This window comes from Silurus meridionalis, chromosome 3 (assembly GCF_014805685.1).
Source record: "Silurus meridionalis isolate SWU-2019-XX chromosome 3, ASM1480568v1, whole genome shotgun sequence".
NCBI classification, from domain to species: domain Eukaryota; kingdom Metazoa; phylum Chordata; class Actinopteri; order Siluriformes; family Siluridae; genus Silurus; species Silurus meridionalis.
In genome coordinates this window covers 18628307-18654739 of record NC_060886.1, presented here as the reverse complement: position 1 = coordinate 18654739, position 26433 = coordinate 18628307, and the positions used below count along the sequence as shown (strand labels likewise).

At 38.2% G+C, this 26433-nt stretch overlaps 2 protein-coding genes across 6 annotated transcripts; both read left to right on the top strand.

Annotated features, from left to right (window-relative positions):
- Positions 1-1387: 1387 nt before the first annotated feature.
- Positions 1388-4321, top strand: atp5mc3a (ATP synthase membrane subunit c locus 3a). Of its 2 annotated transcripts, none has more exons than XM_046845963.1 (5): positions 1388-1492; positions 1680-1777; positions 2485-2559; positions 3448-3638; positions 3749-4321. In XM_046845963.1, exons 2-5 carry the CDS (start codon positions 1739-1741, stop codon positions 3861-3863), a joined length of 420 nt encoding a protein of 139 aa, XP_046701919.1. In that variant the 5' UTR covers positions 1388-1492; positions 1680-1738; the 3' UTR covers positions 3864-4321. The 2 variants fall into 2 exon arrangements, with proteins under 2 accessions (XP_046701919.1, XP_046701920.1); XM_046845964.1 differs by lacking the exon at positions 1388-1492 and adding an exon at positions 1546-1567.
- A 332-nt stretch (positions 4322-4653) lies between these two features.
- Positions 4654-26241, top strand: atf2 (activating transcription factor 2). Of its 4 annotated transcripts, none has more exons than XR_006925131.1 (12): positions 4654-4891; positions 6888-6960; positions 7172-7268; positions 7353-7471; positions 9769-9894; positions 10282-10460; positions 10854-10968; positions 12025-12111; positions 14857-15101; positions 15374-15580; positions 19807-19912; positions 24169-24204. XR_006925131.1 is itself a non-coding variant. In XM_046845203.1 (12 exons), the coding sequence occupies exons 2-12, from the start codon at positions 6913-6915 to the stop codon at positions 24375-24377; spliced, it is 1467 nt and encodes a 488-aa protein (XP_046701159.1). In that variant the 5' UTR covers positions 4662-4891; positions 6888-6912; the 3' UTR covers positions 24378-26241. The 4 variants fall into 4 exon arrangements, 3 of the variants coding, with proteins under 3 accessions (XP_046701159.1, XP_046701160.1, XP_046701161.1); XM_046845203.1 differs by having other exon boundaries at positions 4662-4891; positions 14857-15030; positions 24169-26241; XM_046845204.1 differs by having other exon boundaries at positions 4662-4891; positions 6859-6960; positions 14857-15030; positions 24169-26241.
- The last annotated feature ends 192 nt before the right edge of the window (positions 26242-26433 follow it).

Here is a 26433-nt window from a genome sequence, read left to right as displayed (position 1 = left end):
GCTCATTAGAGACAAGCTTACGGGGACTTATTTATACATTTAAAATTTATATTCATAGTCTATTTATTTGTGCAACACTACTTTTTGACACATTTTTAAAAGCATTATACAAATACAATTAAAGTAAATCAAATTGATGTCTTCTTCAGTTCGACAAAAGACATGAGAAATTAGCAGTTCAGATCAACCATAAATGTTATCAAATAACTGCTAGATTATATTGCACTGAGGCATTTATTAAATCCTCTGTCTGAATTGTTGCTTTTCTTCAGGGACCAGAGTCAACATAGGAATGTAATTCTATATTTAAAAACAACTATGTTCCATCATTCGCTGTACATCTTGAGAGATTCCACCAGTAGAAACATTGAGGGATTTTACCACTAATAACAGCAATCAAACCCACTGAGGCCCACAGCACTCATCACCCCTATAACAGGTGGCTCTGGTAAGCCATTCATCACCCACACCTGCACAGATATAACTCCTGAAATGCTAAAAAGAAAAAGAAGGTTATGTGGGATCACATTTTTAAAAAATCTTTACAGACAGAAAATAATTTATTCCATATTTATTTAGATATTTCAATTATGTTTACTGTGAAGAGAATTGAGATGGATCAGGACACTTTCAATGTCATTTTTTTTATTGCCCTCACTTGCCAGCGGGCAAAGATTGGGGTCTGCTGGACTGACTTGATGTTTTGACAATGGGTAGCCAGTCAGAACAAGCTCTTTACCATGATCTAGAAGAGACATCTTTTTTTGGAATATGCCATTTTGAAAGGTTATCATTTGCTTTGTATAAAAGTGCCAGCCAAGTGAATAAATATTAAAGGTCAAGACAAATTCCAAATATATATTGTCTCACATTGTGTTTATTGTCTTGTATAGTCTGTTTCTGTCTTGTGTTGTCTGTTTTGTCTCGTATAGTCCAAGCTGAATGTATAGTTTTATTGATGTCTGTACTTTGAGAGTCACTAACACCTGGAACCGAATTCATTGTGTGTCAACACACTTGGCCAATAAACATGATTCTGATTCTGATTTATTCATTCACAGAGCACCACACACACACTCATTCACAAATAGGACCAATTTAGACTTGTTAGTGGTCCTACTACTGGATTATATTTAAGAAAATTACACCACATGATAAACACCACATTCTGGAGCTGTGAGGCACCAACACTAACTACTGCACCAAATAATTCATTCATAAAAATACTAATAATAACGAACTTGAAATATGACGTTCCGAACACAATGTTAATGTGTTTTGTATATGGTGATGTAATGTTTCACAATTGTGTTTCTTTATGCATTTCCTTCTAATTATTATTATTGTATTAAACCTTCCTTTTGTTCCATATCTCATTCAAATAAAGTTTGAAAGAAACGATCTTGCGTGATGTCACATCTCCATCCGGGAGTTTTGTCGCAGATACTAGTGCGCAGGCGCGGTGCTTCCGGTGTTTCGACCTCTGCTTTCGGTGAGTATCAGATTTAGCGGGGAGAGAAATAAAGTAAATCCTGCTTCATCCTCGCGTTATAGCGTCTCTTATTCAGTGCGGTTTATTAGCCACTTGTTATTAACATCATATTTGAATTTAAGTCGTTTTATTTTTCTTAATAAAGCTATGAAGTTGATATTGACCTTACCCTCTTTTTGCCTTGTAGACAGTCCCCGGCTGCTGGAATCCTAACAGGATTAATAACTCAAAACTTTATATTTCACAATGTACGCCTGTGCAAAATTCGTCTCCACGCCTGCCCTGGTGAGTTATTTGACGACGGGTTATTGTGGTAGTGTTTAACATCCGGGATCTTTGATTGTAATTCTGAGGCCTTCTGCTAAACTAGAAACAGGGCGAGTTCATTCATTTATTCATTCATTTATTCATGTGTGCAGAACTCGAGTAAAATCAGATATAGAAATCCAGATATATGCACAAAAGCGCGGGTTTTATTTTAATAATATCCCCTTATTTGGATTATGGTCGTAATCAACATTTGCTTTAAGGTCAAAATGTAGCTAGTTCGCTCGCTAGCAGGTTAATAGCTAAGCATTTTACATAAAGGTTAATCAGTATGTTTCATTAACATGTTGTACTTTATAGGTGTGTTTAACCCTCCTGTGCTTTTCTCCCTCCTGACCTCTGAGCGGGAATATTTCTGTAATCTTCTGTACACCCTACAGTTCCGCCATGTTGGCTCAGACTGTGTAGCAGGCTGGTTATTAGACACACGCCGTTCATGCTTTCGATGAAATGATGATTTCTTTATAATAAAATAATGTGACGCTGATAACTTTGTCAAAACACCAGAACACGCACAAGGGTCCAAGTGACGTGCTGCTTAGTCACGTGACAAACTTTGAACTTCATCCTGGCCTGCTTGTGTGCCCTTCAAAAGTCTCTGCAGTTGTTTCCTTTCACATGGCACTTTTGCTCCTGGTGTCTAACTAATGCTTCATGTGTTTTAGGTCCGCTCTGGATCCCGGGCTTTGTACAGACCCGTCTCTGCTGCTATACTGTCCAGACCAGAGGTCAAAACAGAGGTGAGGTTAAGACACAGTAGCCATCTTTCTTTTTCTGTTTTTTACTTCTCCCTTACGGTGACTGGAACAGAAGACCATCCTGTCCCTGTCAAGTATTATTTGAAGCTTTACAAGGGGATACAGTATTGGGCTACCATCACACACTTAACAATACTATATGTCTTCCTTCAAACAGTTCTTGCAGAGCACTGTTTATGCAGTGTTGAGGATATTTCAAGAACAAATAATGTTACAGGTTGTCCTTGACTGACCCAGCACACAGTAGAGAACACAGTTTGTTGTAAAGCAAGTTGCTATAATACAAGTGCTATAATCTTGTCTTTTTTTTTTTTATGGTTTATTTGATTGTCTTGAGTTTTAAGGGGCCCCCTGTCTTGTGCATTGTAGTGTTTTTCCTTGTTTTTAACACCCTCATAACACACAAGTCTTTTTGAGCCAAGGTTGGGGGGTCTTTTAGACATTTTATGCATATGGTTTTTATTCATTGTTTACTAATTTAGTTTGCAAAACAGGGGTATTGGCTGTCTTTTTACTTTTATCAATGAATGTAATGAATTCAGCACAATGTTCACCCAGAGGAATTCTGACCAACCTCTGCTTCCACAGTTATTTGTATCTGTATAATATTTTTCAACAAACTTTTTTATTAAATCTACTTTGACCCAGCCTAGAGAGTAGTAACTGACGAATGAATTATTTAATTAATTTATGCATGCAGCAAATGTGAGGATCCACTGCATTTCCCAGTCCTGGTGCAAACAATGTTTTTAGCACTGGGGCAAATGAAATTGCTATTTTGCACTAAAAAGTCTGACATTTGAATTAGGAATGTTTTCATTAGTAAATGCCATGAATCAGATAATCATTGCTGTTTCTCTTTCTTTTTAGGCTCCTGCTGCTCTACTGCCCCAGTCTCCCCTCACCCAGATGTGTCTGCGAAGCTTTCAGACCAGCGCAGTGAGCCGCGACATTGACACTGCTGCCAAGTTTATTGGAGCTGGAGCTGCCACGGTTGGAGTGGCTGGATCCGGTGCTGGAATTGGAACTGTCTTTGGCAGTCTGATTATTGGATATGCCAGGTAAAATTGCCGCTTGCTTCTAATCACTCAGCCTATAATCATTTGCTATAGTTTATAAGGATTTTCTAGAATAGTTTTCATGTATATGATTTTGTTTTTTATTCTTCTAGGAATCCCTCTCTGAAGCAGCAGCTCTTCTCCTATGCTATTCTGGGATTCGCTTTGTCTGAAGCCATGGGTCTCTTCTGTTTGATGGTTGCTTTCCTCATCCTGTTTGCCATGTAAAAAACGTCCTGCAAATGGAAAAATACGCTGTTCAATTGTGAATTGACAGTTGCTACCAAAAGTGTCCGCTCTTAATTGTTCGAATAGAAAAAAAATGCTCATTTTCAATGTCCACTCTGTCAAAAGAATAATGTATTATAAAGCAATTACAAAATTAAAATGTGTATTTGAACTGTTAAAAAGACAACTGTAATTTTTTTGTATTATGGAAATGTTTTGTCACCTTCTTTGAACAACGGTGCTCATGAAAATGCCCTTGTTGGGGATTCATCTCAAAACCTCAGTAGTTTAATAGCACTTTCTGTAACAACACAAATGGAGAAGTGTACTAGTTTTGGATCCACTCATTTCTAGGACTCAGTCCTGGTGGATGGAGAAAGGAATGTAGGATGAAACTGGTTCAAAGCCAGTAAACATTTGCTTTTGTAAATTGCGTTAAATAAATATCCTTCTGTTTACTGGTGTTCAAGGTGGTTACTTATTCCCTGCTTGCTCTGTAAATATTCAGTTAAAGGGGCTTAATGTGGAACACAGTTTACAGGTTTTAGTTCTCACCTGATCAGGTGTGTTGGTCGTGAGAACTATGTGTAATCTAAGATTGAAGTTGAGAGCCTGATTCAGGGGCATGTCCTGCACGTATGTGTTTATTACTCTCAGTCGAATACAACAGAATGTGCAGGACAGGTCACTTCAGAACTACGATTGGTAGGTAAGGATTGTGCTCCAACTCCCCCATCTAACCGGAATAAATGGCGGAAATGAAAACACGAGATGGGCGTGGCTGTCAAAGTAACCACAAGTATGTGTCCTTTAGATTTTATTTGCGTGTATTAACTGACTCGTAGGCACGAATAATTACTAATGGCAGATGATATTTGAAGTAATCTGAATTGTTCCTCGGATTTGAAGCGCTGACGCTACTGGCGGCTCCATTCTTAAAGAGTCAGGCTTCAACGAACGAGAATGAAATGAAGTCTCGCGAGAACTGAGGGCTACGTGGGCTCGGGCTGTCAGGGTTGTGCCTGTGGGTGAGTAATCGCATCAATTAGTATCGTTTGTAAACACGCATCAGTCGGTTTATCGTGTCGGGAAATACGAGTGCAAAGTATGTTATACAAAGTGTTTACCTCGTACTTGCATGACACGTGCATATTTTCTCAGTAATAGCATTGGTGCTAATATGGCGACGGCCATGCTAGCTAACTAGCCTGGTTACTGTAAACAAGGTGGCCTGCATTGTTATCCTCAGCACCCGCATCATCGCACAGGAACTGGATGCTCGTGTAAAATGTTAGATTTATAACATTTATTTTTATTTTTATTTATTTATAAACTTGTTCAAATCGTTTCATTTGGGATGCACTGCACACGATCATGCATTTAGTGTCCTGTTTAAAATGTGTTAGTAATCTAAGTGACAATAGAAGTGTGCTGTCTGGCTGCTGTGTTGCTATCAGAGTTCTGATCAGTGATTTCTAGACGGAATCCTTTTTTTTAACCAACAAAAACCTTGATTTATAACTATATTTATGCATTAATTGTATTTGCAAAGTTGTCAATAGAATGTGTTCTAATCTAGCTGGAGTATGGAGGGACTTCATGCAGGATGCAGAGTGTATTAAAGGAAAACTCCACCCAGAAAAGAATTGCATATATTCAGACTCATATAGTGATTATTTGGTCAGTATTTCTGATTCTAATCTGTAGTTTGATTTTGTTCTTCCTCTGACACACCTGAGGTTGTATACCATGCTTATGTCCCAGGTTTGACATTTCTAGTGTAGTTACACATTTCCCAGACATAACGGTCAGGTTTCATGCTTAACTTCTTACAGCAAAACAAAAGGGCCTTTATTTAATTACTCGTTTTACAGTGAGGTACACGGTCAGATTCGACATCGAAGTTGTGCGAGACAGCAAACTTTAGGCGCGGCTATAAAGCACAGACTATTCAAGAGTCATCTTGGAAAGTTAGTGATCTGTGTGATGATAAGACTGATGGTGTTTTATCAACAGCGTTTTTATCAGGAAAGTTTTGGAACGTGAGCAGTTTGTACAGACGAGAAGGTGCCGGAGATGAACAGGCTACAAGAATAAAGCATTGCTGCTCTTTGGGTAGACATTAAGTCAAGTTTATTTCTATAGCGCTTTTCACAAAAGACATTGTCTCAAAGCAGCTTTACAGAATTTAACAGTGAAGGTGATGTGTATTTATCCCTGATGAGCAGAATGTGGCAAGGAAAAACTCCCTTAGATGTTATGAGGAAGAAACCTTGAGAGGAACCAGTCTCAAAAGGGGAACCCATCCTCATTTGGGTGACATCAAGAGTGTGATTATAAATCTTTCAACAATACAGAACACTGTGAGAACTAACATGAGCACTGGAATGTGAGATTATGAGTAATGTCCTTTCTACAGTCTTATACAGTCATTCGAGTTCATAGAACCAGGAGCTACTGAGCAACTTATAAAATAGCTTAACATTTGAGCATCATAGATCCAACACCAGCTTCTCCATGCCAGAGTCTTTAAACACTCAAAGAGGTCCAAATGGCACTGGTACGTCTCTAGATGCCTCGGGATGGGTAGTGAAAGAGAAGCAGTGGAGAGGAATTAGCGTAGCTGCTGTTCATAATATTAACAAGCACAAGTTGATAATGTGCATTAAGAAAAAGTAAATTCCCACTGTATTACGACAGTCGAACAGGGTTGTTGGTAATGCAGGAAACCAATGTGGAAGTAAACCAGCATTTTCATAAATATTTAAGCCAAAATAAAAAAAGAACGCAACTCAGAAATATATATATATATATATATATATATATATATATATATATATATATATATATATATATATATATATAAAATCATGTACACTAAACCTTAATATGCAAAACAGCTGATGGTGGATTTTTCCTTTAAACATACTAAGCCTGATCTGATTCCTGTCCTGTAAGCACATATACTCTCTATTTATGTATTTTTGTAATTCAGAAAAGTTTTCCGAATGGCTTTTGTGTTAGGAGACGGCATAGAGAAACTCTGAATATGAGTGATGATAAACCGTTCCTCTGCACTGCACCTGGCTGTGGTCAGGTATGTTATTTACACCCCAGTAAAAAGGTTGCACTATTGCTCTTATTACTGTAGTAATTCCAGTGATGTTTTCAACACCGAGCCCTGTTAAACTGTGTCTTGTACTGAATGTTCATTTGAAACATATTCATTTGTTTTTAAACATTTTTTTCTTGTATTCGATATTTCATGTGACAATTAACATTTGTGTGACGCTGTCTCATTTCCACAGCGATTTACAAATGAAGACCATTTGGCAGTCCATAAGCATAAGCATGAGATGACACTCAGGTTTGGTCCAGCACGCAGTGACAGTGTCATCATCGCTGGTGAGAATGTCAGGCGTCCCCATTTGTTCGTTAAGGTAGTTTGTGAAAGTGCTATTTGTTTATTTAATTGGTTGCTCTTCACAGACCAAACACCGACACCCACACGCTTTTTGAAGAACTGTGAGGAGGTCGGACTGTTCAACGAACTTGCTAGTCCCTTTGAACATGACTTCAAGAAGGCGACGGAGGAGGATATTAAAAAGGTAGATAAACATAGCGTTTAGCATGAATCATTTCCACTTGTCATGAAGTGTATCATTTTACAGTCTATATAATAATATAAGTGTATTTTCGCCATCGATTTTTTAGCAGTGTTCAACATCAAGGGCAGAACACTAATTAAATGTAAATTAAATTTAAACTAATTAATGTAAAGCCAAAAAAACACAAGCCGTACATTTTAAATTAATGGGTTGAGTTCATTTTACAAAAGGATTTAAACGTTTTCAGCATATTTATCATTTATTGATGAATAATTGAATTTTCTAGACGTACTTTCCGTTCGGTACTGTATTCTAGGGCCCTAAATTCACACATCCAGTCTAAAGTCATGCTGCATTTTGCTTTAATTTTACTTTAGTGTGTATTCAATTAAAATCAAAGTTGTTAATTATATTATCATCATTAGTGAAAATTATTTTTTTTACACCTTACATCTTTCCCATTTGCTTTAATGGTTGTGTGTATTCTGGCATTAACCTGAACATCCCCGTTTGATCAAATCCATCTGGTATTTTGTATATAATACTATTCTTGCATTTATTTAGTGTTACAGAAATTTTCCAGTACCATTATACTGAATATTCATGATCTTGAACTGTTTTGTTCTTCAAATTCTCAAGCTTTCTGGTTATTTTCAAGTTTAAACGAAAAGAACCCCAGATGTTCAATGTTAATGTAGACCGTTGGACCCTACTGTATGTCAGTTTGGGATTTTTCAGAGCTAAAGCTGCCACATAGCAACTAAAATAAATGGTTACTGGTGTGTTACTTGTGCCTCTGAGGTTCAGAAGGCTTACTGTTGCTGCTCTGTGCTGGGAAAGTGCGAGGCTTCATTTGTTTAGTTTTTTAGGGCAAAGGATGTGCCTCCTTAAAATAATGAAAAACCTGATTTTAGATGATCAGCTGTCTTTTTTTGTGGTTGAATATATGTAGACAGGTGCACTGAAGTGTGCTCATTTGCAGCTGCAATGCTCAAGAGACTTAATTGTGGACTTTTGTTGTTGGGGTCTGCCATTGTCTGACAAAATAGCAGCTCATAATGCGTTTTCCTTTCACTGAAAGTGAAACACCTATAATAATTATCCTAAAACATACAAAAAGCAGAATAAGTAAAAAAAAATTGTTCAGGGTCAACACAAGATACCATAACATAAAAATATCTCTAAGCAATCTGTCGCATCACAATTCGACATGAGACTGCTGTTATACACTAAACCATGTGGAAGCACTGCTCAGAGTAGATTAAAAAAAATTGTATTTTATGACCAAAAACAGGTCATGTATTCATTTAAATAAATAACATTTTTCTGATTTATTAATTTAAATAAATACATGACTACCTGTTGCTCATTTATTTTAAAATAATGCCTTACAAACCAAAGCTACCCAAGTTCACAAAACACCCTATTAAGCACCACCTTGTACAGAATTCTACAACATGTTTCCAATAGGAAGAAAACAATATCATGCCGGAGAAGCAAAATGCACACCGTGGTACTATTGGATCAAATGTGTAAGAGAAAATGTGCAATATAATTGGCACCATTCCCATATCTATATTAGGCAGATCAGCAAATATTAATATTGTGAATATTGCAGGGAAAATGAATGAAAATTGGACAGACTGGAATTCTATTTTCCTGGAAATGTTTGTAGATAAAAAAGACTTAAATGAATTATTTCTTAGAAAACATTCTTATTTTACATATTTCTTGCATTTGCAGTACAACCAGCTTTTGTAGGTTATCTGCAGTTTTGTGCAGTTATATTATATTTAATTGTGTTTTTTAATTGTGTTTTTTTCAATAAACAAATAAAAACTTGAATGATTTCCCCAAACAAAGTTTGGGGAAATCATTCAAGTTTTTATTTGTTGATTGATTGATTGATTGATTGATTGATTGATTGATTGATACTGTAAACAAATGGATCTGCTTTGTAGAATTCATTTGAAGGAACATCACCTCAAGTCAATAATCAATTATTCCGATCAACTTTAATTTCTAATGAAACATTCCTATCCTGGTAGAATTTGTCTTATCCATGTTGACTTCACTCTTATCCACAGGGCCTCGGCGTTCACTTGAGAGTTTAATGAGTGTGAGAACACTGTTAAACAGCTATTGGAGATGTATTGTGACGTGTTAGACCCTGCTCTCCATTATCATCTAAACTACAAATATTGTTTGAATGGTTGTTGATCATTATCACTGTTGTTCCAGGGACTTTGTAGGAGTGATTTTTCTTTTTTCTTTTTTCTTTGTATTTGGCGTTTTAGTTACCTTTGGACTTGTCACCTCTTGCGACTCCTATTGTACGAAACAAAACTGAGGAGCACTCATCTCTGGAATCACACCGAGACAGCCCTCTGCCCCATCCCGAATCTACAACCAGTGATGACAAGGTGAGAACTGGTTTATATTGTTGAGTCGTCTTGAATATTTGCAGTCGCTCATCATTGAATGTCATACCTCTGATTTACGAACTTACTGTACTTTATGTAGAGCAGGGTCCGTGTTTGTTTAGTGCTTAAACCACATCTTAGATCTGTATAGCATCCTAATGCAAACAAACGTTATCCTGAGAGGGTGTGAACTCCAATTAAACCAGTCTGCGGAATACAACTTTACTCTGGTGGTGTTTAACATGATCTCGCATGGCCAGTTGTCTTTTGATAATTTACTGCTGAAATGTCTCCATTTTTATATTAAGTGCATAGAATATAATGGCACTTGATTTATTTATTTTTCTGAATGGTTGATGCACCTTCGGTTTCATATGATATTTTCAGGAGGTTTCTTTGCAGCTGACCTCACTGCCTACGTCCACTATAGTTCGTCCTGCCTCCCTCCAAGTCCCCAATGTGCTTCTGGCCAGTACTGAAGCTAGTGTTGTTATTCAGCAAGCCCTTCCATCTCCAACATCTAGTTCTGTTATAACTCAAGTCCCATCCTCTAATAGGCCAATAGTGTAAGTAGCTCCAAAATGTTACTTGTTACTTAAGAACCTTTAATTTTCCACGTCAAATCTTTTTTTTTCTACTTTTTTTTTTAAATCATCAGGAGCTTCCTCTTTTTTTATATATATATTTTTTTTCATCATCTTTTATTTAAAGTTGCTGATGCTTAAGTTTGCAGCTGGCAAGATTTTTTTCCCCTGAGTTACTCTGTCAAGAGTATCACCAACATTCTCATTTTGAATTTGCTTTAAAAGCCTTTAAATCTCAAATGCAGCCAAATATATGTTTACATGTGTTTGTGCATGTAAAGAAATTCAAGTAAATTGTGACAATAAGATAATCAATATGTATATTCATGGTATTAAGATGCACATCTGCCTTTTTATTTTTATTTTTCTTTTCAGCCCTGTGTCTGGCACATTCCCAGTGATTCTGCAGCTGCCAAATGGACAGACCATGCCCGTCGCCATCCCAGCCACCATCGCCAGCTCCAGCGTCCACATCCCCACTGCCATACCTGTACGTTTACACAGTTCTATACCAAATATGTTTATTCCATTCACAGATGTAAAAACTTATTTCCAAAGAGATGAGTTTTTCTGTCCAATTAAGAGTAGTCACATTGCAAAGCTTAAAAGCCTGTAATCCATCTGCCATTCCTGCGGGTATTACTGCACCAAGAGGGAATGTTTTCTGCAAAACTTTTTCAGAACTTTGAAGAAAATTATATTAGTTCTACTTTTTTTGAGCACGTTTTCTCAGCCTGTGTTTCGCTTATAACTGTTAGAAGACTATTCATTCTCTTGCTGGCTGATTAAACATTTGAAAGTGACTCCCTTCCAAAAAATGTTGCAGTGTACTCATATCATGAGTGACGACGGTGGGATTTGTCAGTGGCACGTTTTAGCGTGTCACAGAGGGCAGGCCGGTATTTATTATTCCAACAACGCCTGTGTAGCATGGGGAGGGACATTGAGAGAACTAATGGGCCTTAGAAAAGGGCAGTTGTATGTCACGGCAATAAAATGAGAGCGAGAGGAAGAGGAAAAAGACAGCAAGAGGACACTTTAGCCATAATGGGCTCTATGCCATGTTCACTCTCCTTGTATGGACTGCAAGTATTCGGATCAAAGCTGTATTATATGAATGTTCATTTTCATATCTCCATGTCTGAGATTGTGGGAAAGGGGCGGGTGTTGGAAGGAGAAACAACATATTGTAAGCTGTCTTTCTTTCTTTCTTTCTTTCTTTCTTTCTTTCTTTCTTTCTTTCTTTCTTTCTTTCTTTCTTTCTTTCTTTCTCTTTCCGTCTCTCTGTGATTGTGTGGAAGTGTTTTTACTAAAAGAGATGTGATCTTAGTAGATACATCTTTCTGTGGATGTGCTACATGGAAATACCAGGCAGTCAGCCTAATGAGTGTGAGCAATGGGGTTAGCCTGAGTATGTTCTGCTCACTTGTGTGTGGGTGTGTCTCTGTGTGTGAGAGCAGATTCTAAGGTGTAAAATGTCTTCAGAGAGACTAATTATGCCAATTGATCTCCTTTTCCCATGTTGTCCATATGTGTTCTGTCTTAGCTGGTAAGACCAGTCACCGTAGTGCCTAATGTTCCCGGGATTCCCGGCCCCTGCTCCCCACAACCCGTCCAATCAGAAGCAAAGATGGTAATTTCCTTTCTTTTTTTATACATATTTACATATTTACATATATTTAATTACTGGTTAAGACAGATGTACTTTATTTATTTAAGCACTAGAGGGCACCATGTAAAAAAGTTCTGTGTGTGTGTGTGTGTGTGTGTGTGTGTGTGTGTATGTGTGTATGTATATATATATATATATATATATATATATATTAGTGTATATGTAACATAATTTCCCTTCATTATGTTCCTGGGGAAAATTTGAATGTTATTTCCAGTGTGATTAATTGATAAATACATTTTGAATGTGATATATTTGTTGGTTATTATATAAAGTTTTGCCGAATTGTACCAAGGCATGCTGTTGATCTTAATAAGAGAAAATCTATAGTCTATAATAATTTCTCTCTGACATACAGTCACAGAGGTGTGATCATGTGTTTGCTGCAGCATATTGTAACGTACACAGTGAGTATGAGTGTGTATGGAGTGTACATGCAGGCCTGTGGTGTAGTGATGAAGTGTTGATCACTCTGCTGAAAGTGTTCACAGCATGCTGCTCCAACAAACATTAGCATGTAAACTCGCTCTAGGGGACAAGGGCGAGGGGCGTCGGGATAGAGGCCTGTCTGTCGCAGGGGTGCATATGGATGTATGTGTGCAGTTTCAAGATGACAAACGCTCATACAGCGCTGCGCTCAGCAGGTTGTCATCGGGGGCAAACCGGAGCGGGGAGGGAAGTTGGCACTGGCTCAGAAAGGCACATTTCTGTGCTTCACCCTGCATGAAACCTTTTGTTCAGCAGAATCCAATCTGACCCTGTACACAATCTGTACACTCTCATACACACACATAATAGAATACACACATGCATACAGGGGCTTCAAACATCAGAGCATATATTTACTCGTTCAATGCCATAGACAAGCACGCACACACAAAACACAACACCTAATGAGCTCACATCAGGAAAACAGACCCCTCTCTGAGGCTGCCCCTCCTCCTGCCATCCAACCCTCCATCTTTTTATCCCTCGCTTTTTCTCTTCTCCTCCCCAGACACAGACACGGCACTTTACAAGGACTGATGATGCTGCAAAGACCACAATAATGATAATTAACTTGCTGAATTTAGAAGATTATGCTGTTAATTAGTTGAAAAATAAAGATAAGTAATATAGTAGCAGATGGTTGGATAACACCCCAGAGATGGAGGGTTATTGCACTGATGAGGTTCCTGTGGCAGATATGAAATATGATTTGGTTTCTCTCTCTTTCTCTCTCTTTCTCTCTCTTTCTCTCTCTCTCTCTCTCTCTCTCTCTCTCTCTCTCTCTCTCTCTCACTTTTGGTCTTTCTTTCCAGGGAGTTCTGGAGGGGTTGTTATACTATAAACTAATTTGCTAGATAGATAGGTCTGGCAGAGGTAGCTGTTAAAAGAATGTCCTCCTCTTGTTTTTTCCATGTTAATGAATCTCTCTTCTCTCTTAGCCCTCAGTTGCCTTGTTCACCTGCTGTGGGTGCATTTGTTACCTGATGTCTTTGACTTTTTTTTTTTTTCCTTTTTTGCACCATTGTTGCTTTTTCCCCCTCTTCTTTTTTCAGGGACATACTTTAGATCTGTGATGTATATACCTGCACGCCGGTTTGTGTCCGTGATATATATCGCATGTTGCCAGCGAATGGACATATGAAGACGGACGCGACTCAGTATGGCTGGATGCGTCGAGCGTGTGTGGATGTCATTCAGCGTGTGAGAGTTGACATTATTGTTAGGCAGCTGTGGGGAATGTGACAGGCTCAGTGGGAGGCAGCGTTAGGAAAGGGGTGCTTAGCGCTGAGGTCGCTATGCTATGCGAGCTGCTGCTCGCCCGGGAGAGAAAGATTTCCCTGACAGGAGAGAATCACGGCCGTCTCGGGGGAATAGGAAATTAGCTACGACAGCTATTACTCCTCTGGAACAGGATGCAGGGAAGCATCTGTTTTTAGTGGTGATGAATATGTTGTTTTAATCCTTGCCTCCCGCTTTCTCTGGAAGTTAATTACTCTAATCTCCTGTACCTGCCTCTCTCTAATGCGGTTTAGCTCTCTGACTTATGAGCGGGGCTGTTTTGCAAAAAGAAAGAAAATGCTTATACAGGCAACAGAAAGATGAGCAACGTTTCACGCCTTCTATAATTTGCAGTGCTGCTGGAAAAGGTAGATAACTGAAAAGGCTATTGTGTTGCACTAGAGCTTGATGCGTAATTAAACATCATTCTCAGCACAGCAGCGAAAATACAGGGTCTTGTACTGAACACGGTTTATCTCTGTTTGAAAGTGAAAGAAAGCTTTGCACAGTCTCTAAAAGTTAGGAACTTTGTACCTGTCAGCTGCAGTAATTGTATGCAGAGTTGCATTATTCATGGATATAAGAATCTTCGGTTAAATTTAAATAGGTGTGGAAAAACTCCCAGAAAAGTTTGCTAACGTTGTTCACTGATTTATTCATCAAAATGAGAACAAAAATTCACATGTAGTATAATGTTTAATTATTGGCTTATTGTTTTCTTTTTTTTAGTTGGTTTACATATCATTCAATAATATAATATAATTTTAATAATATAATTTGAAATAAAATTGATTCTAAAGTTCACAGAGGATTTGCTACAATTTAGAATGTGTTTCTTACCTATGATATTATGACCTGTGGTGCACTGCTATGTTTGTGTCCTCACCATTTCTCCCTATTTTTTCCCCCTCTTGTGATTTCACCTCATTTTCGATGCAGAAGCTGAAGGCAGCTCTTAGTCAACAGCTTCCTCAGGTAACCAACGGAGATGCCGAGCAAAACCGGGCCGCCAGCCAGACTCCGCCCCCAGTCCCTCCACCAGTCGAACCACCAGCTGAGGAGACGCGTCCACAATCACTACAACAGCCAGCAACGTCAACCACAGAAACCCCTGTGCGTAGTAGCTTTGCATGTGTATGTTGGTGTCTCATGGAGACAACTAACCTGACCCCAGTCTTAACAAGGTGTATACTTACACACACATTCACTGTGTTTAAGCTTTAATTATTGATTGATTAAACATTAGCTGTACTTTTTTAATTCGTCTTTTTCTTCATTTTTTTGTTGTAGTACTGCTCTCATTCGATGCCAAATTTATTATGGTTCATCAATATTTTATGCATATTAACACATCGTATTTGTTGAAAAACGCCTTATAAAAGAAAAAAGTACAATACTTATTTAGATTTGTGCATGGAACTGGGGTTTATTTGTGCATATTGCTTTGTGCTTCTAGGCGTCACCAGCCCCACCCGCTCAACACACGCCCAGTACAGGTGGGAGGCGGCGCCGGTCAACTAACGAAGACCCTGATGAGAAGAGACGGAAGTTTCTGGAGAGAAACAGAGCAGCGGCCTCGCGCTGCAGACAGAAGAGGAAAGTGTGGGTGCAGAGTCTGGAGAAAAAAGCGGAAGACCTGAGCTCTATGAACGGGCAGCTACAGGTACAACTCATACACCTTACACTCAGAGGCTGCTAGAACTTCTCTTTTACCACAGTAGTACAATTAGAACTACAAAGTAGCGAAGGTCAGTTCAAAATGCTTAGTTTCAGCTTGGCAAAGTAAAAAAAGTGTCAACCGTATAAAAAATGTAGTGTCAGAAGCACTGATGATATATAGTGTCTGTTCTGTTCACACAGCAGTAATAGATGAATCCTATTTTACTTAACGAATAAGCTGTCGTTCTTTCACAACCACCATCAACGTCATTGAATAGAAGAAGGGAAAATTAAAGTATGGGTGAACGATTTTTGTTTATTAATATGCCTGTGTATAGGACACATCAGTTAATGAAATTACCAAAGTGTTAGATTTTATTAAGCTAACCTTAAATTCAAACTTGGAGGTTTAGGAACACAGCACACTGTTTGACACACAACTTTTTTGGGTTTAATCAAGGAGGCAAGTAAGCAAATGGGCAAACCATGAGATTACCTTATTTGGTATTAAGGATAAGACCGGGATAAGCAGAGATGTGTTCGCCACATTCTACTATATAAATAAAACAACCAATACTATTGAACAGTTAAAGCAGACAGGAAGTAAAGTACTGTAGAGGGGATAAGCCACATACTCACATCATATAACCATTACAGGAATTACACAGATATCAAAGAACTGTGTGCTAATACTAAACACATATATTAATAATATTATCGTGATGCTAAGAGTTTTAAAAGCATGTCCATTTGCTTAAGATTATATTTTAATTCCCCTCCACCCCTCCCCTTTCCGTAAAACAGTGCAGATGCAGTGGCCCAGTTCTTATCATGTGACAACCTCCAATGCTCAGGTTTCCATTTTCCATCAGTTGTGATTGGAATAAAAATGTATTAAAAAATAACATAAATATCAAACAAATATTGGTTCTAGAGTTAAAATGCTTTTATTTTATTTTAGAAGTATATATTCTAGATAATAACCTTCATATTTCTATTGATTAATTTATTAAAAATAATAGTAACCTTACTTGGTTAGAAATGTAATTTCTGTTAAAGAGAATTTAATGGGATTTAGATAATAGAGATGATCACTTTAATGTAATATCTTAACTTTTTTTTTTGCTGAAACCCTTAATATCAGCTGATATTAACGCCCATCTGCTATTATTTTGATTCTTTTTTTGTTCTTCTGTTAGTCATTTATTGTAATAATTTAGTATTTATGAAATATTTATTTTTTACTTTATTTTTTTTATACCAAATAATTTAACAAAGTCTTGCAAAAAAAAAATCACTTCTAAGTCGAAAAAAAAATATTTCAAAATACAAAAAAGTAATATATTAAAATCTATAATTATCATCTATTTCTAACGTCTGATTTGTTCCTTATAGTCTCCGTTCCACCATTTTTTAGGGTTTGGTTGATGTAGCAATAATTACCTGGCTTAATTATTGTAAATAGATTGTCCACCCAAATAAAGTACAGTTTTGTGTGTGTGTGTGTGTGTGTGTGTGTGTGTGTGTGTGTGTGTGTGTGTGTGTGTGTGTGTGTGTGTATTTATGATGTTCTGTTCATACCCTGATTAAAGGCATTTATTTCCTTGACATGGTGATGAAATCATTAATGGTGATTAAGAAGTGTTTTGTTCTGACAGCTATGGTGAATGTGTGCACATGTGAATATGTGTGCGAGTTGTGTGTAAGTGTGTGTCTATGTATCCTGCATTGATACGTCCCTGTCAATAAAGACATTTCCTCCAGATGTCATCGGCACACAAGCGTGTCGTCTCTTCTGTCTGCGCGTTTTAAGAGCTGGCCCTGGAACTCTCCCAGGGAAACCCGTCTTTTTGAACCGCCATTTTGCGGCAGGCAATTAGGATTCGCTCCTGACAAGTTCGAAACAGTTCACGTAACTGTTGTCTCTGTTGATAGGGACACGCTAGGCTATGAGGCGACGTGTTCCAGACAATTTAATGAGATGTGCCGCTGTTTATTTGCGTGCTGTCTGTCCTGTTTGTCCATTAAAGGGGTGGGGGCTCCAAGAGGGGTAGACAAGGAGGGGGAGAAAACGAGAGTGATTAATTTGTGATGGAGAGACAGGCGGGGGGTGCTGATGAGATTGTTGTAACTGTGCTTAGGGTTAAATGAAAACAAGCAGATGAAGAGAGGTAAGGGGGTGCGTGGAAGGGAAGAAGGGGATTCAAAGAGTAAGTGGAACTGCAGAGAGCAGAGCAGCACTTCATACTGAAATTAAATGTCCACCATTAGTGTGTATTGTTTTTATGCAGTATGTTAATCAGTGCCATTAGAGTGTTGTAATGTTCTCTGTCTGTCCCATTGGTTTTGCTGATCAGCACAGAGAGCTCTAATGATGTACGATTACTCTGACATCATCCTTAACGGGCTCTTTAACGAGATGTCGGCGCCAACAGGCCAGCATGCTGCACCAGAGCTGCGCGTTACACCGCCAGCGAGCCTCCAGAAATATTATTACCCTACAATAAATGGTGCATGGAGGTTTAAAATTTATCAGTCATCCAGGGCTGATCTGTAAAGACACGTATGATGGCGGTAAAGTGCTATAATTCATGCACTTGCAGCTTTTTGGCTGCTGGTTTGCCTTCTGAAGTGCTTTGTCTCACACTGAACTGTAGCATGCTTGCTGTTGTCCTTTCCGCTCATTGCACTTTGTATGTTTCTCAATGGAATTCCCACGTTACTCTAATAGCCATCCCCTTCCTGTCACAGACCTGTGCGCCTATATTTAGTCAGTAATTATCTGCGTGACACCTCCAGTGCTCCCATGTTGCCTGTAGAATTGTATTATATAAAAGGGTTACTTGGATCCATAAGAGTTTTATGGGCAGGAGGGAGAGATGGAGTAAAAGAGAGGCTGAGGCGAATAAGGAGGATATGGGACGAATGCAAGAGCCTCAGTGCTGGTCGTAATGGGATATTGCTGTGCGTGTGGTGAGGAGATCCATGGCTCCACCAGCTGTGTTTAAATCTGTTCTTCTAAAGCCTTGCCTCGCCAACGCCGCCAAGCCCTAACAGATGGAATCAAGTAAATTGGCCGCTTTTTAGCCGAATAGATTAAAATGGCAGCCATGTTTTAGAGGGGAGGGAAAAAAAGCACTTAAATCTGCCATGTAGTAATCTGCCCCTCTCACATGCCCATGTTTCTCTACATCCCCTTAAAGTCACCTTCACTGTTAAACGGGCCCATCTTTGACACGTGCAGCACTGCATCCCACGGGAGCAGTAAGAGGAGAGTAAATCTTGGTAGAATGGGGTGTGGAGTTCTGCTGACGGAGGGGATGGTGTTCTCTCCTTCTGTCTTTCTCTCAACTCATTTTCTCTACTTTCCCTTTTTTGATGACACAATAATTCACTTTGTTGATTAGGCATAGACCAAATGTAACCAGAATTCTGTCGCAATGTAACAATAGTTTTCCGCACTAATCCCTGATGTACCATTGGTACTTGGTCATTTTTTTATTCATTTTCTTGCTTTCATTCTTTTGAGCTACTCACATTTAGGGATGAGTCAAATCATTTAAAAAGTGTAGAACTAATCTCACCACTAATATAGCGATACATAAAGATATAATCCTATATTTGGTCTGGATTTAATTCCAGCTAAAACTTTTTATTTGGAAGGGTGCTTTAAAGGCACCTGAAGTTTGTGAAATAATTATATAATTTGTGATGTTCTATGAGTCTATGAGTCTTTACATGCAGTGAAGATGTAACCTGCCAGATGTTGCACAAGTTAATAAAGAGTTCTTAAAGATAATAGCAATACATTCAACCTAGCAGATGAGAATCATATTTGTTAAGTGAGTGGTAAAATGCTAAACGGTATGGAAATTATTCCAGATCCAAATACATAAAGAAACTACTCTAACTGAATTTGGGTATCCAGACATTCCCACTCCTATCTGAATTTGTTCTCATGCTTTCCATAGTTGTGTCATTATAACTGTTGCATTTTTTTATTTACATTGTCATCCTGTCATTTCCTTATTCAGGTCTATTTTTTTTTTTTTGAACTCATTGTATATCATTTGTATTGGCAGGATGTAGCAAACAAAACAAGATATCATCTCTGCTGAGAATGGATATGTATTCTGGGATGTTATTAAAGCGTGTAAAGGTTATTTGTCCTTGTCCTAACACGAATGTGATCTCAGCTGGATGTGTCTGCCTTGTCCTGCGTCTTTGCAGAATGAGGTGACTCTGTTACGAAACGAGGTGGCCCAGCTGAAACAGCTCCTGCTTGCTCATAAGGACTGCCCTGTGACACTCATGCAGAAGAAATCTGGCTACAATCGTGAGTACTGCAGCAGATACAAGCACTTTACTCTTTCACAACAGAACTATGAATTTAAAGGAAAATAAAATGGAAGCTGTCACCCAGTGAAAATCTTTATGACCTTGCTCAGACTATACTGCAAATGATCCAACCATATTAGCCTTTTTTTCCATTTTAACTTGGGTAACGGAGATAGCCTTGGATTGGAAAGAAATAATTATATAGAAATAATAGAAATAGATAAAATAATAGAAATAAATAATAGAAATAATATATAAATATATATATATATATATATATATATATATATATATATATATATATATATATATATAGTAGATAGATAGAGAGAAAGGGAGAGAGAGAGAGAGAGAGAGAGATTGCATACGCCAATAAAATCCTGATGAATAAAACCCTTCCCACACGGTTATGCTTTTTTTTGTGTGTTTTTGCAATTTCTGTAAATTTATTTAGGATATTTTAACTTTCATTCTCATTTTATAAGCTCCTGAATATTATTCCTACATGCCCCTTTGCAAAATGTTGCATTTTATTTAAACAGTGTGTACTTTTTTTATTTTTTAATTTATTTTTTTATTTTTGCTGAAACAGCTTTTAGCCTTTCTCTAAGATTTTTCCATGATGTCTTTACAACGTTTCTTCCTTGACTGTCTTCTTGTTTTTGGACCATCCGTATCCCCTGCAGTAGGCAAGCTTGCAGGCTGTTAAAACTTTGTTCTGCTTTTATTCTTTTTTTCCTTTGGCGTAAATGGAATGTTTGGTACCTGATGAAATGTGAACATTAGAACATGAACCGATGTAGAGTGAAAAGGCCTGTAGGTGGTATAACAACCACACGCTTTGCTTCTCTGGACTTCTTGTTCTTTAATGAATTTTCTTGTATATGAATCATATGTTTTACATATGTAGCTTTTTTTTTAATTAGCAGTTTTGTGTTCATGTTTCTCCAAACGGATGTATTTTTTTTCCACTTTAAAGGTAAATGAGCGAGTCTGAGATGGAGGGGCAGATGTGATTCAGGCACATCTTTAGCCGTTATGCTCTAATGACATCTTATGAAATGAGCAGATCTGTAGCTTGTCTCCCATATGCAGCCACTTCATATCAATTTGCTGTTGTCAGTGGAATGAGGGAGCAGTTGTGGGAGGCTGTGCTTGCAGCAGATCCTCAGGCTTCCTTCATGTACCACATTGAAGGCTGTGGCTGCCTTTGTGTAAGCCTTTTCCTGGCAAGTCCTCACTTTCAGCACTTCGTCAACGTGATTATTTTTTGCAACTTATTTATAAAAAAGAAACAATATGACGTCCAGATCTTTGATGGGGCTATGTGGGTATGTTTGTAAGACAAAAAGATTGAGAGGGATTGAAAAGGTTGCTATTGCTCAGGTTTGTTTGCAGAGCTCAATGAGAGAGCTGCACAGACGAATTGACAATGATTGCCTCAGAAATGAGTGTATTATAGCAGCATGGCTGTCCTGCTGCAGACATGCCACCTCACCACCATGCCGTTCATTATCCGACGCCATTGTTAAAGCAGCAGGACTGACACATCTCATGCATATTATTGGAGCGATGGTGGCCGGGTGGGATGAGGTTGTCAGGGAGTGAACTCATTTGCGGGTGTCTGGTTGGTGCGTTTGTGGGAGCGGAGTGAGGGCTGCGGTAATGGATGAGGCTATCCTTCACTCGTGTTTGTGGTGGAGTGCGGTATGAGGGGGTCATATATTAGAAACGGGCTGAAATAAGATAGAGGGTGGAATATCACTTTGTCTTTTTATTTTAGTAAACAACTAGATGAGGTTCTCCGACATTTATTGCTGGCGTCACAATGGCAGATGGTCATGTCTTCTGTCAGGGAAGTTCCTCTAGTGTAATGAAAGTGCACTTTCTGTGTTTTAATATATTAATCCATGCTGAATTATGGATATGAAGTAGGCCAGGTCGATTTCTAGCATTAGTAGCTAGGCCTGTGAGGTCCACATGATTCTGCATCTTTAAATGTTAGCACTATTGATCATTGCTCCACAGTGGCAGGTGTGAGGGGAATTACCCAGGCTGCCCTGCAAACATGGCAGGCCATGCCTTGGCTTGGCAGTGCGCATAACCCATCTGCCCGAGCCGGTTAGATGGTCAGAAACGAATGAGAGGGAGGAAGAGAGCGGGAGAGAGAAATGCAGTTTGAGAAAGAAGTGCTGCATATGATATTATATTTCACCCTGTGCTTTTCTGTATAATGCCATTAGGAGTAATTATAGGAGCCTGTTATATGGCTTGAAAAAAGGGAAAATGAATGGTTGTCTTGTCGATTTATGTTGAGTGCGACCTTATTCCGAGCTGTCAAGAGTATTTATGGCCTTCTGGAAATGGGTGTTTTGCTACATCACATAATATGATCCTGGTTTGCAAGTGCTTTAAACACTCGGCCTGAATGTCTTTTAATGCCTAAATAAGAAACAAACACACACACGTACACATACACAAAAGATAACAATCCCCATGTTAATTATCAAGTGCCATTTCAGCGGACTTTTGCATCATTAGCTGTATTAATTATCATAGTAGTCTGCATTTCTTTACGAGACAGAGTGTTTTTTTGCTTTCCTCCCTCATCAGGATCCAATTAATTCATTGCGATTGTGGAGCAGCTGGTGGCATTTGGACTGCAAGTCTCTGCCTCTCTCCAGTGTGAGCATCATTAAAATCAGGTGCTGTAATCATCTGTCGCTGCAGTAGTTGGCAAGGTAGCAAGAAACAAATGAGAACGCTGGGAGGGGTGCGAGGGCTCAGCCACACGCCACTGCCTATAATACACCCTTATGATGTTGGTTTAAAATGACATTGTAACTTTAATTAAAGGTTACAAAGCAAGCACGGGGAATAATAAAATGCAAAGCAGGGATCAGACTCGGAAACTGAGTTTAATAGCAATTACGCATCAAATCGACTGATTAGATGTTAGCTTGTTTTGCATGTTGTGTTCACAGGGTCAGAGCCGTGGCATTGTGGTGCACTTTTCCAGCCAGGAATTGCAGAAACAGTGTCATGGTCCCTTGAGAATGTTGATATTATATGATGAGGGTTTTTTTGTTGGGTCAGGGTGTATGACTGTATGAAAGCAGCTTAACAAAATGTAACAATTTCTGGAATTAGAAATAGATTTTTTTTTTTCTTTTGCCGTTAACTTTTTTTCTTGGTAACAGTTTAGTCCTATCTATTATCTTTGTGTAGTATTAACCCCAGTCTGGCCAGGTAAACCCTCTGTCTCATATGAATCAGGCTAATTGTTTTTTCTTTTTTTTTTTTTTTGATGACAAGCCATAAGCTTGTCAGAGCTTTTGGATGACAGCGTTAAGCGCCGTATTTTTTAATGTGAACATGCAGACTCCTGCTTGTTAGCTGCTCCCATAACAATACTGGAGACACTGCAGTCTTTTGCTTCCAAGGACATCACGGCCAAGCGAGTCCTAGGGGACACCCTGACAGAGTGGCTGAGTCTCCACTTTGTATCATAGCTCTGTATGATGTTCTGTACACAGCAAAGCGTTTACTTAGATTTGATAATGAAACATCACATATATAACCGATGGCACGCATAGTCCTTCTACCATATAGTGTCAGTATTCCAATCCTCTTGAAAATATCTGGGCATCTATGTGCAGTGATTCCTTGCGCTCTCAATTTCATAAAATGTGAATTAGGTTAAAACTAGGTTCAAAAATAAATAAATGATTAAACCCTGAGAGCTTCAGGAATTGAGAAGGGTAAAGGACATGTAGTACAGGACTGTCATTGTGGCAACTACTTAAAATGGTGTTGATATTAATTTACAAATGCCTGCAACTTTTTTTCATTGTTAAAAACCATTGTTTATCACATCAGTCAAAATCTCTACAATGTGAAATTATGAACATCAAACTGAACATATCATCGTTCAGATCTAAGTTTCAAGTGGTATAAATGCTTACATTGAAAACCAGGAAGTACATTCTGTTGTGACATCTTATTTCATTTGGCGATGCATTCCCATTAGCATTTAATCAAACGTACTTCACATGTTCGTTTACAGTGTACATTTTTCCTGACCTTGCATCTTGTTCATTAATGATCAAGTTCATTGTGTGTTAACGTGACACGGAATATTGCATAAATTATAAAATTTATAACTGCAAACAATTATCAAGACCCTGGACTAATCTGTATTACAGGATTGTTGTGGTTTTTTGTTTTAGTCGTCGTGTTGCTTTTCTGTTTCAGTGCTTGATAAAGAGGACAGTAGCGAGGAGATGTCCGTCCCCAGCAGCCCTCATAACGAGGCCATCCAACACAGTTCTGTCAGCACATCCAATGGCGTGAGCTCCTCTACGGCATCCGGGTCCACCACCGGCCCAACCACAGACCAGAGCACAGAAGGGGAGGAGTCGAACACGGCCCCGGCCACTTGCACCCAGCCCAATAAGAGCTGATCAGGATTCTCTGTGATTACTTTTATTCCTGGCAGCCATGTTGATGTGAGGTGGGAACAGATCCCTCACTGTTCTTAAGTCTGGAGAACACTAATCATCAAGTGGATTCCATTTACCATCAGTTTTCTCCCTTTTTAACAGAATGTAGTAAAGACGCAAGGGATGGCACTTTACCAACCGTGATTAAGGTTGTACTGATTGTCTGGAAAAAAAATTGCCTCCTTCTCTTTAGAATCCATGTTTATTTATTACATGTACAAGAACATGTCATGTGGTGTTGGAACATCATGAGTCATGTGACTGACTTGGTGTATTTTATATACGAGTCAAGTGGCAAAGTGTGTCATGGCTCATTGTAAGTGGATATTGATTTTCTTCAGAACTTCTGTAGGTCTACAGAGATATGGAGCAGCCATGTTTATTTTCATTATACCATTTCAATTTTGCACATGAGAGACAGGTGTTTGTTGTTTTTTTTTTTTGTTTTTTTTTTATACTCGCATTGTTTCCACTCTTTAACGGTTCAAAGTGCAGTTTAAACAAGTTATTTTTTGTTGTTGTTGTACTTTGTGAATAAGTTGTTGACTACGTCTTCAGGTGGTTTGATGTGAGCAGAATGTTTTAAGTAATCTTAGGCTTCTAAAAGCAAGTCTTAAGGATATTTGATTAAAATCAGGTCTTTTAAGAGCAAAAGCTTTGATCAACATTCCATGAGTAGTTTGTTCCAGTCGGGTAACTGTAGGACTATAGCGCATACTTCACCACAGAGTCTTTGATGTTGATTTAAGAAGAAAAATGTATTAGATATAGATATTGATTTGCAAATGATGAACGCAGGTCGACGGGTGGATTAAAGTAGATTGTGTTCAGGGATCACGGAGGCTTTCATGTACATAATGTGGACTGAGTGGGAGGCAGAAAGGCTTTTTTACGAGCATTCTTTGCCACTTGCTGACAGAAAGGCGGATCCTGAATCCATGGTGTTCTACTTTTTAAAACACTGTTCGATGAAAAAAAAAATGTTTTTCTTTCTATTATTAATTCACTACAGTCGATTGTCAAAAGACTGCGATTTTAGGAAACACTGTAAAATTTCATTAATGATTCCGATTACATTGTATAAGATCTGAAGACATTTTTGTGCATTGTTTGTTAGTCTTTAAGCCCTTTATTTGCTTAAGAATAGTGAAAAGAAAAGGGGGGGGAAAAAAAGATCTTTTAAAACACTTTCCACACTTGACTTGTGGAGTACTTTATTCCCCCCCAAAAACAATAAGTAACAAATCAATAATACTAATGATAATTTAAGATCTTTTTGAACTGATAATATTATAATCAGGAGGTTCTTTTCCAAAAGTAAGGAAAATGATCATGTACTTTATTTAAGTGAAATTATTTAATTACAGTTGAGCTTGGTGATAATTAGAGTAAGAGTAACTCGTCAATTAGGCTCAAATTGCCTTATTTCTTAAAATGTATTGGCTTACTACTGTGTAGTTTCATTGCTGCATTATTTATTTTTGCTTTTCTACATGTCATCTATTTAAGAACGATTTTGATTTACAGGTAAACTAGTACGGTCACTGTTATGTGCTTACTTGCATGAAGGACTGATTCTCTGCGAGAATTAGACTGGTATTTTAATCATATTTTGGTTGGATTATTGCTGTAGAATGTTCAACTTTGATTCTCAGTCAGAAGGTGAAAGGGTTTATTTTCTGCTGTTTGTTCAACTTTGGCCATGCTGCAGAAAAACGGATGTTATTATTATTGTGTTGGCAGTAAACTTGTAATTTTGTGAAAGTTATGTATAAAGTAACATAAATTAATACAATGTTGTAATAAATCTTTTAATATCTCTTTACATTTATTGCAGGAGTCTGATTTTCATTTTAAAACCTTTCAGCTGATGTTTTATCACCTGTCAGGCTCAGTTTTATTGCATTTTTCTAAGCGGTTTGTTTGGGGTTAGTCTGCCATCTTGTGGTGAAACCTGGAACAAACCGGTCATGAACACATGGTTTTAAACAAAATTCTGCAACTCAGGCTTTTGCTG

Excerpts from the sequence above, each read along its gene's own strand:
- atp5mc3a (XM_046845963.1), top strand. The coding sequence starts at position 1,739 with ATGTACGCCTGTGCAAAATTCGTCTCCACGCCTGCCCTG. Across the intron at positions 1,778-2,484 it reads TCGTCTCCACGCCTGCCCTG|GTCCGCTCTGGATCCCGGGC; the intron begins GTGAGTTATTTG and ends CATGTGTTTTAG. Across the intron at positions 3,639-3,748 it reads CTGATTATTGGATATGCCAG|GAATCCCTCTCTGAAGCAGC; the intron begins GTAAAATTGCCG and ends TTATTCTTCTAG.
- atf2 (XM_046845203.1), top strand. The coding sequence starts at position 6,913 with ATGAGTGATGATAAACCGTTCCTCTGCACTGCACCTGGCTGTGGTCAG. Across the intron at positions 7,472-9,768 it reads CGGAGGAGGATATTAAAAAG|TTACCTTTGGACTTGTCACC; the intron begins GTAGATAAACAT and ends TTGGCGTTTTAG. Across the intron at positions 15,031-15,373 it reads CGTCAACCACAGAAACCCCT|GCGTCACCAGCCCCACCCGC; the intron begins GTGCGTAGTAGC and ends TTGTGCTTCTAG.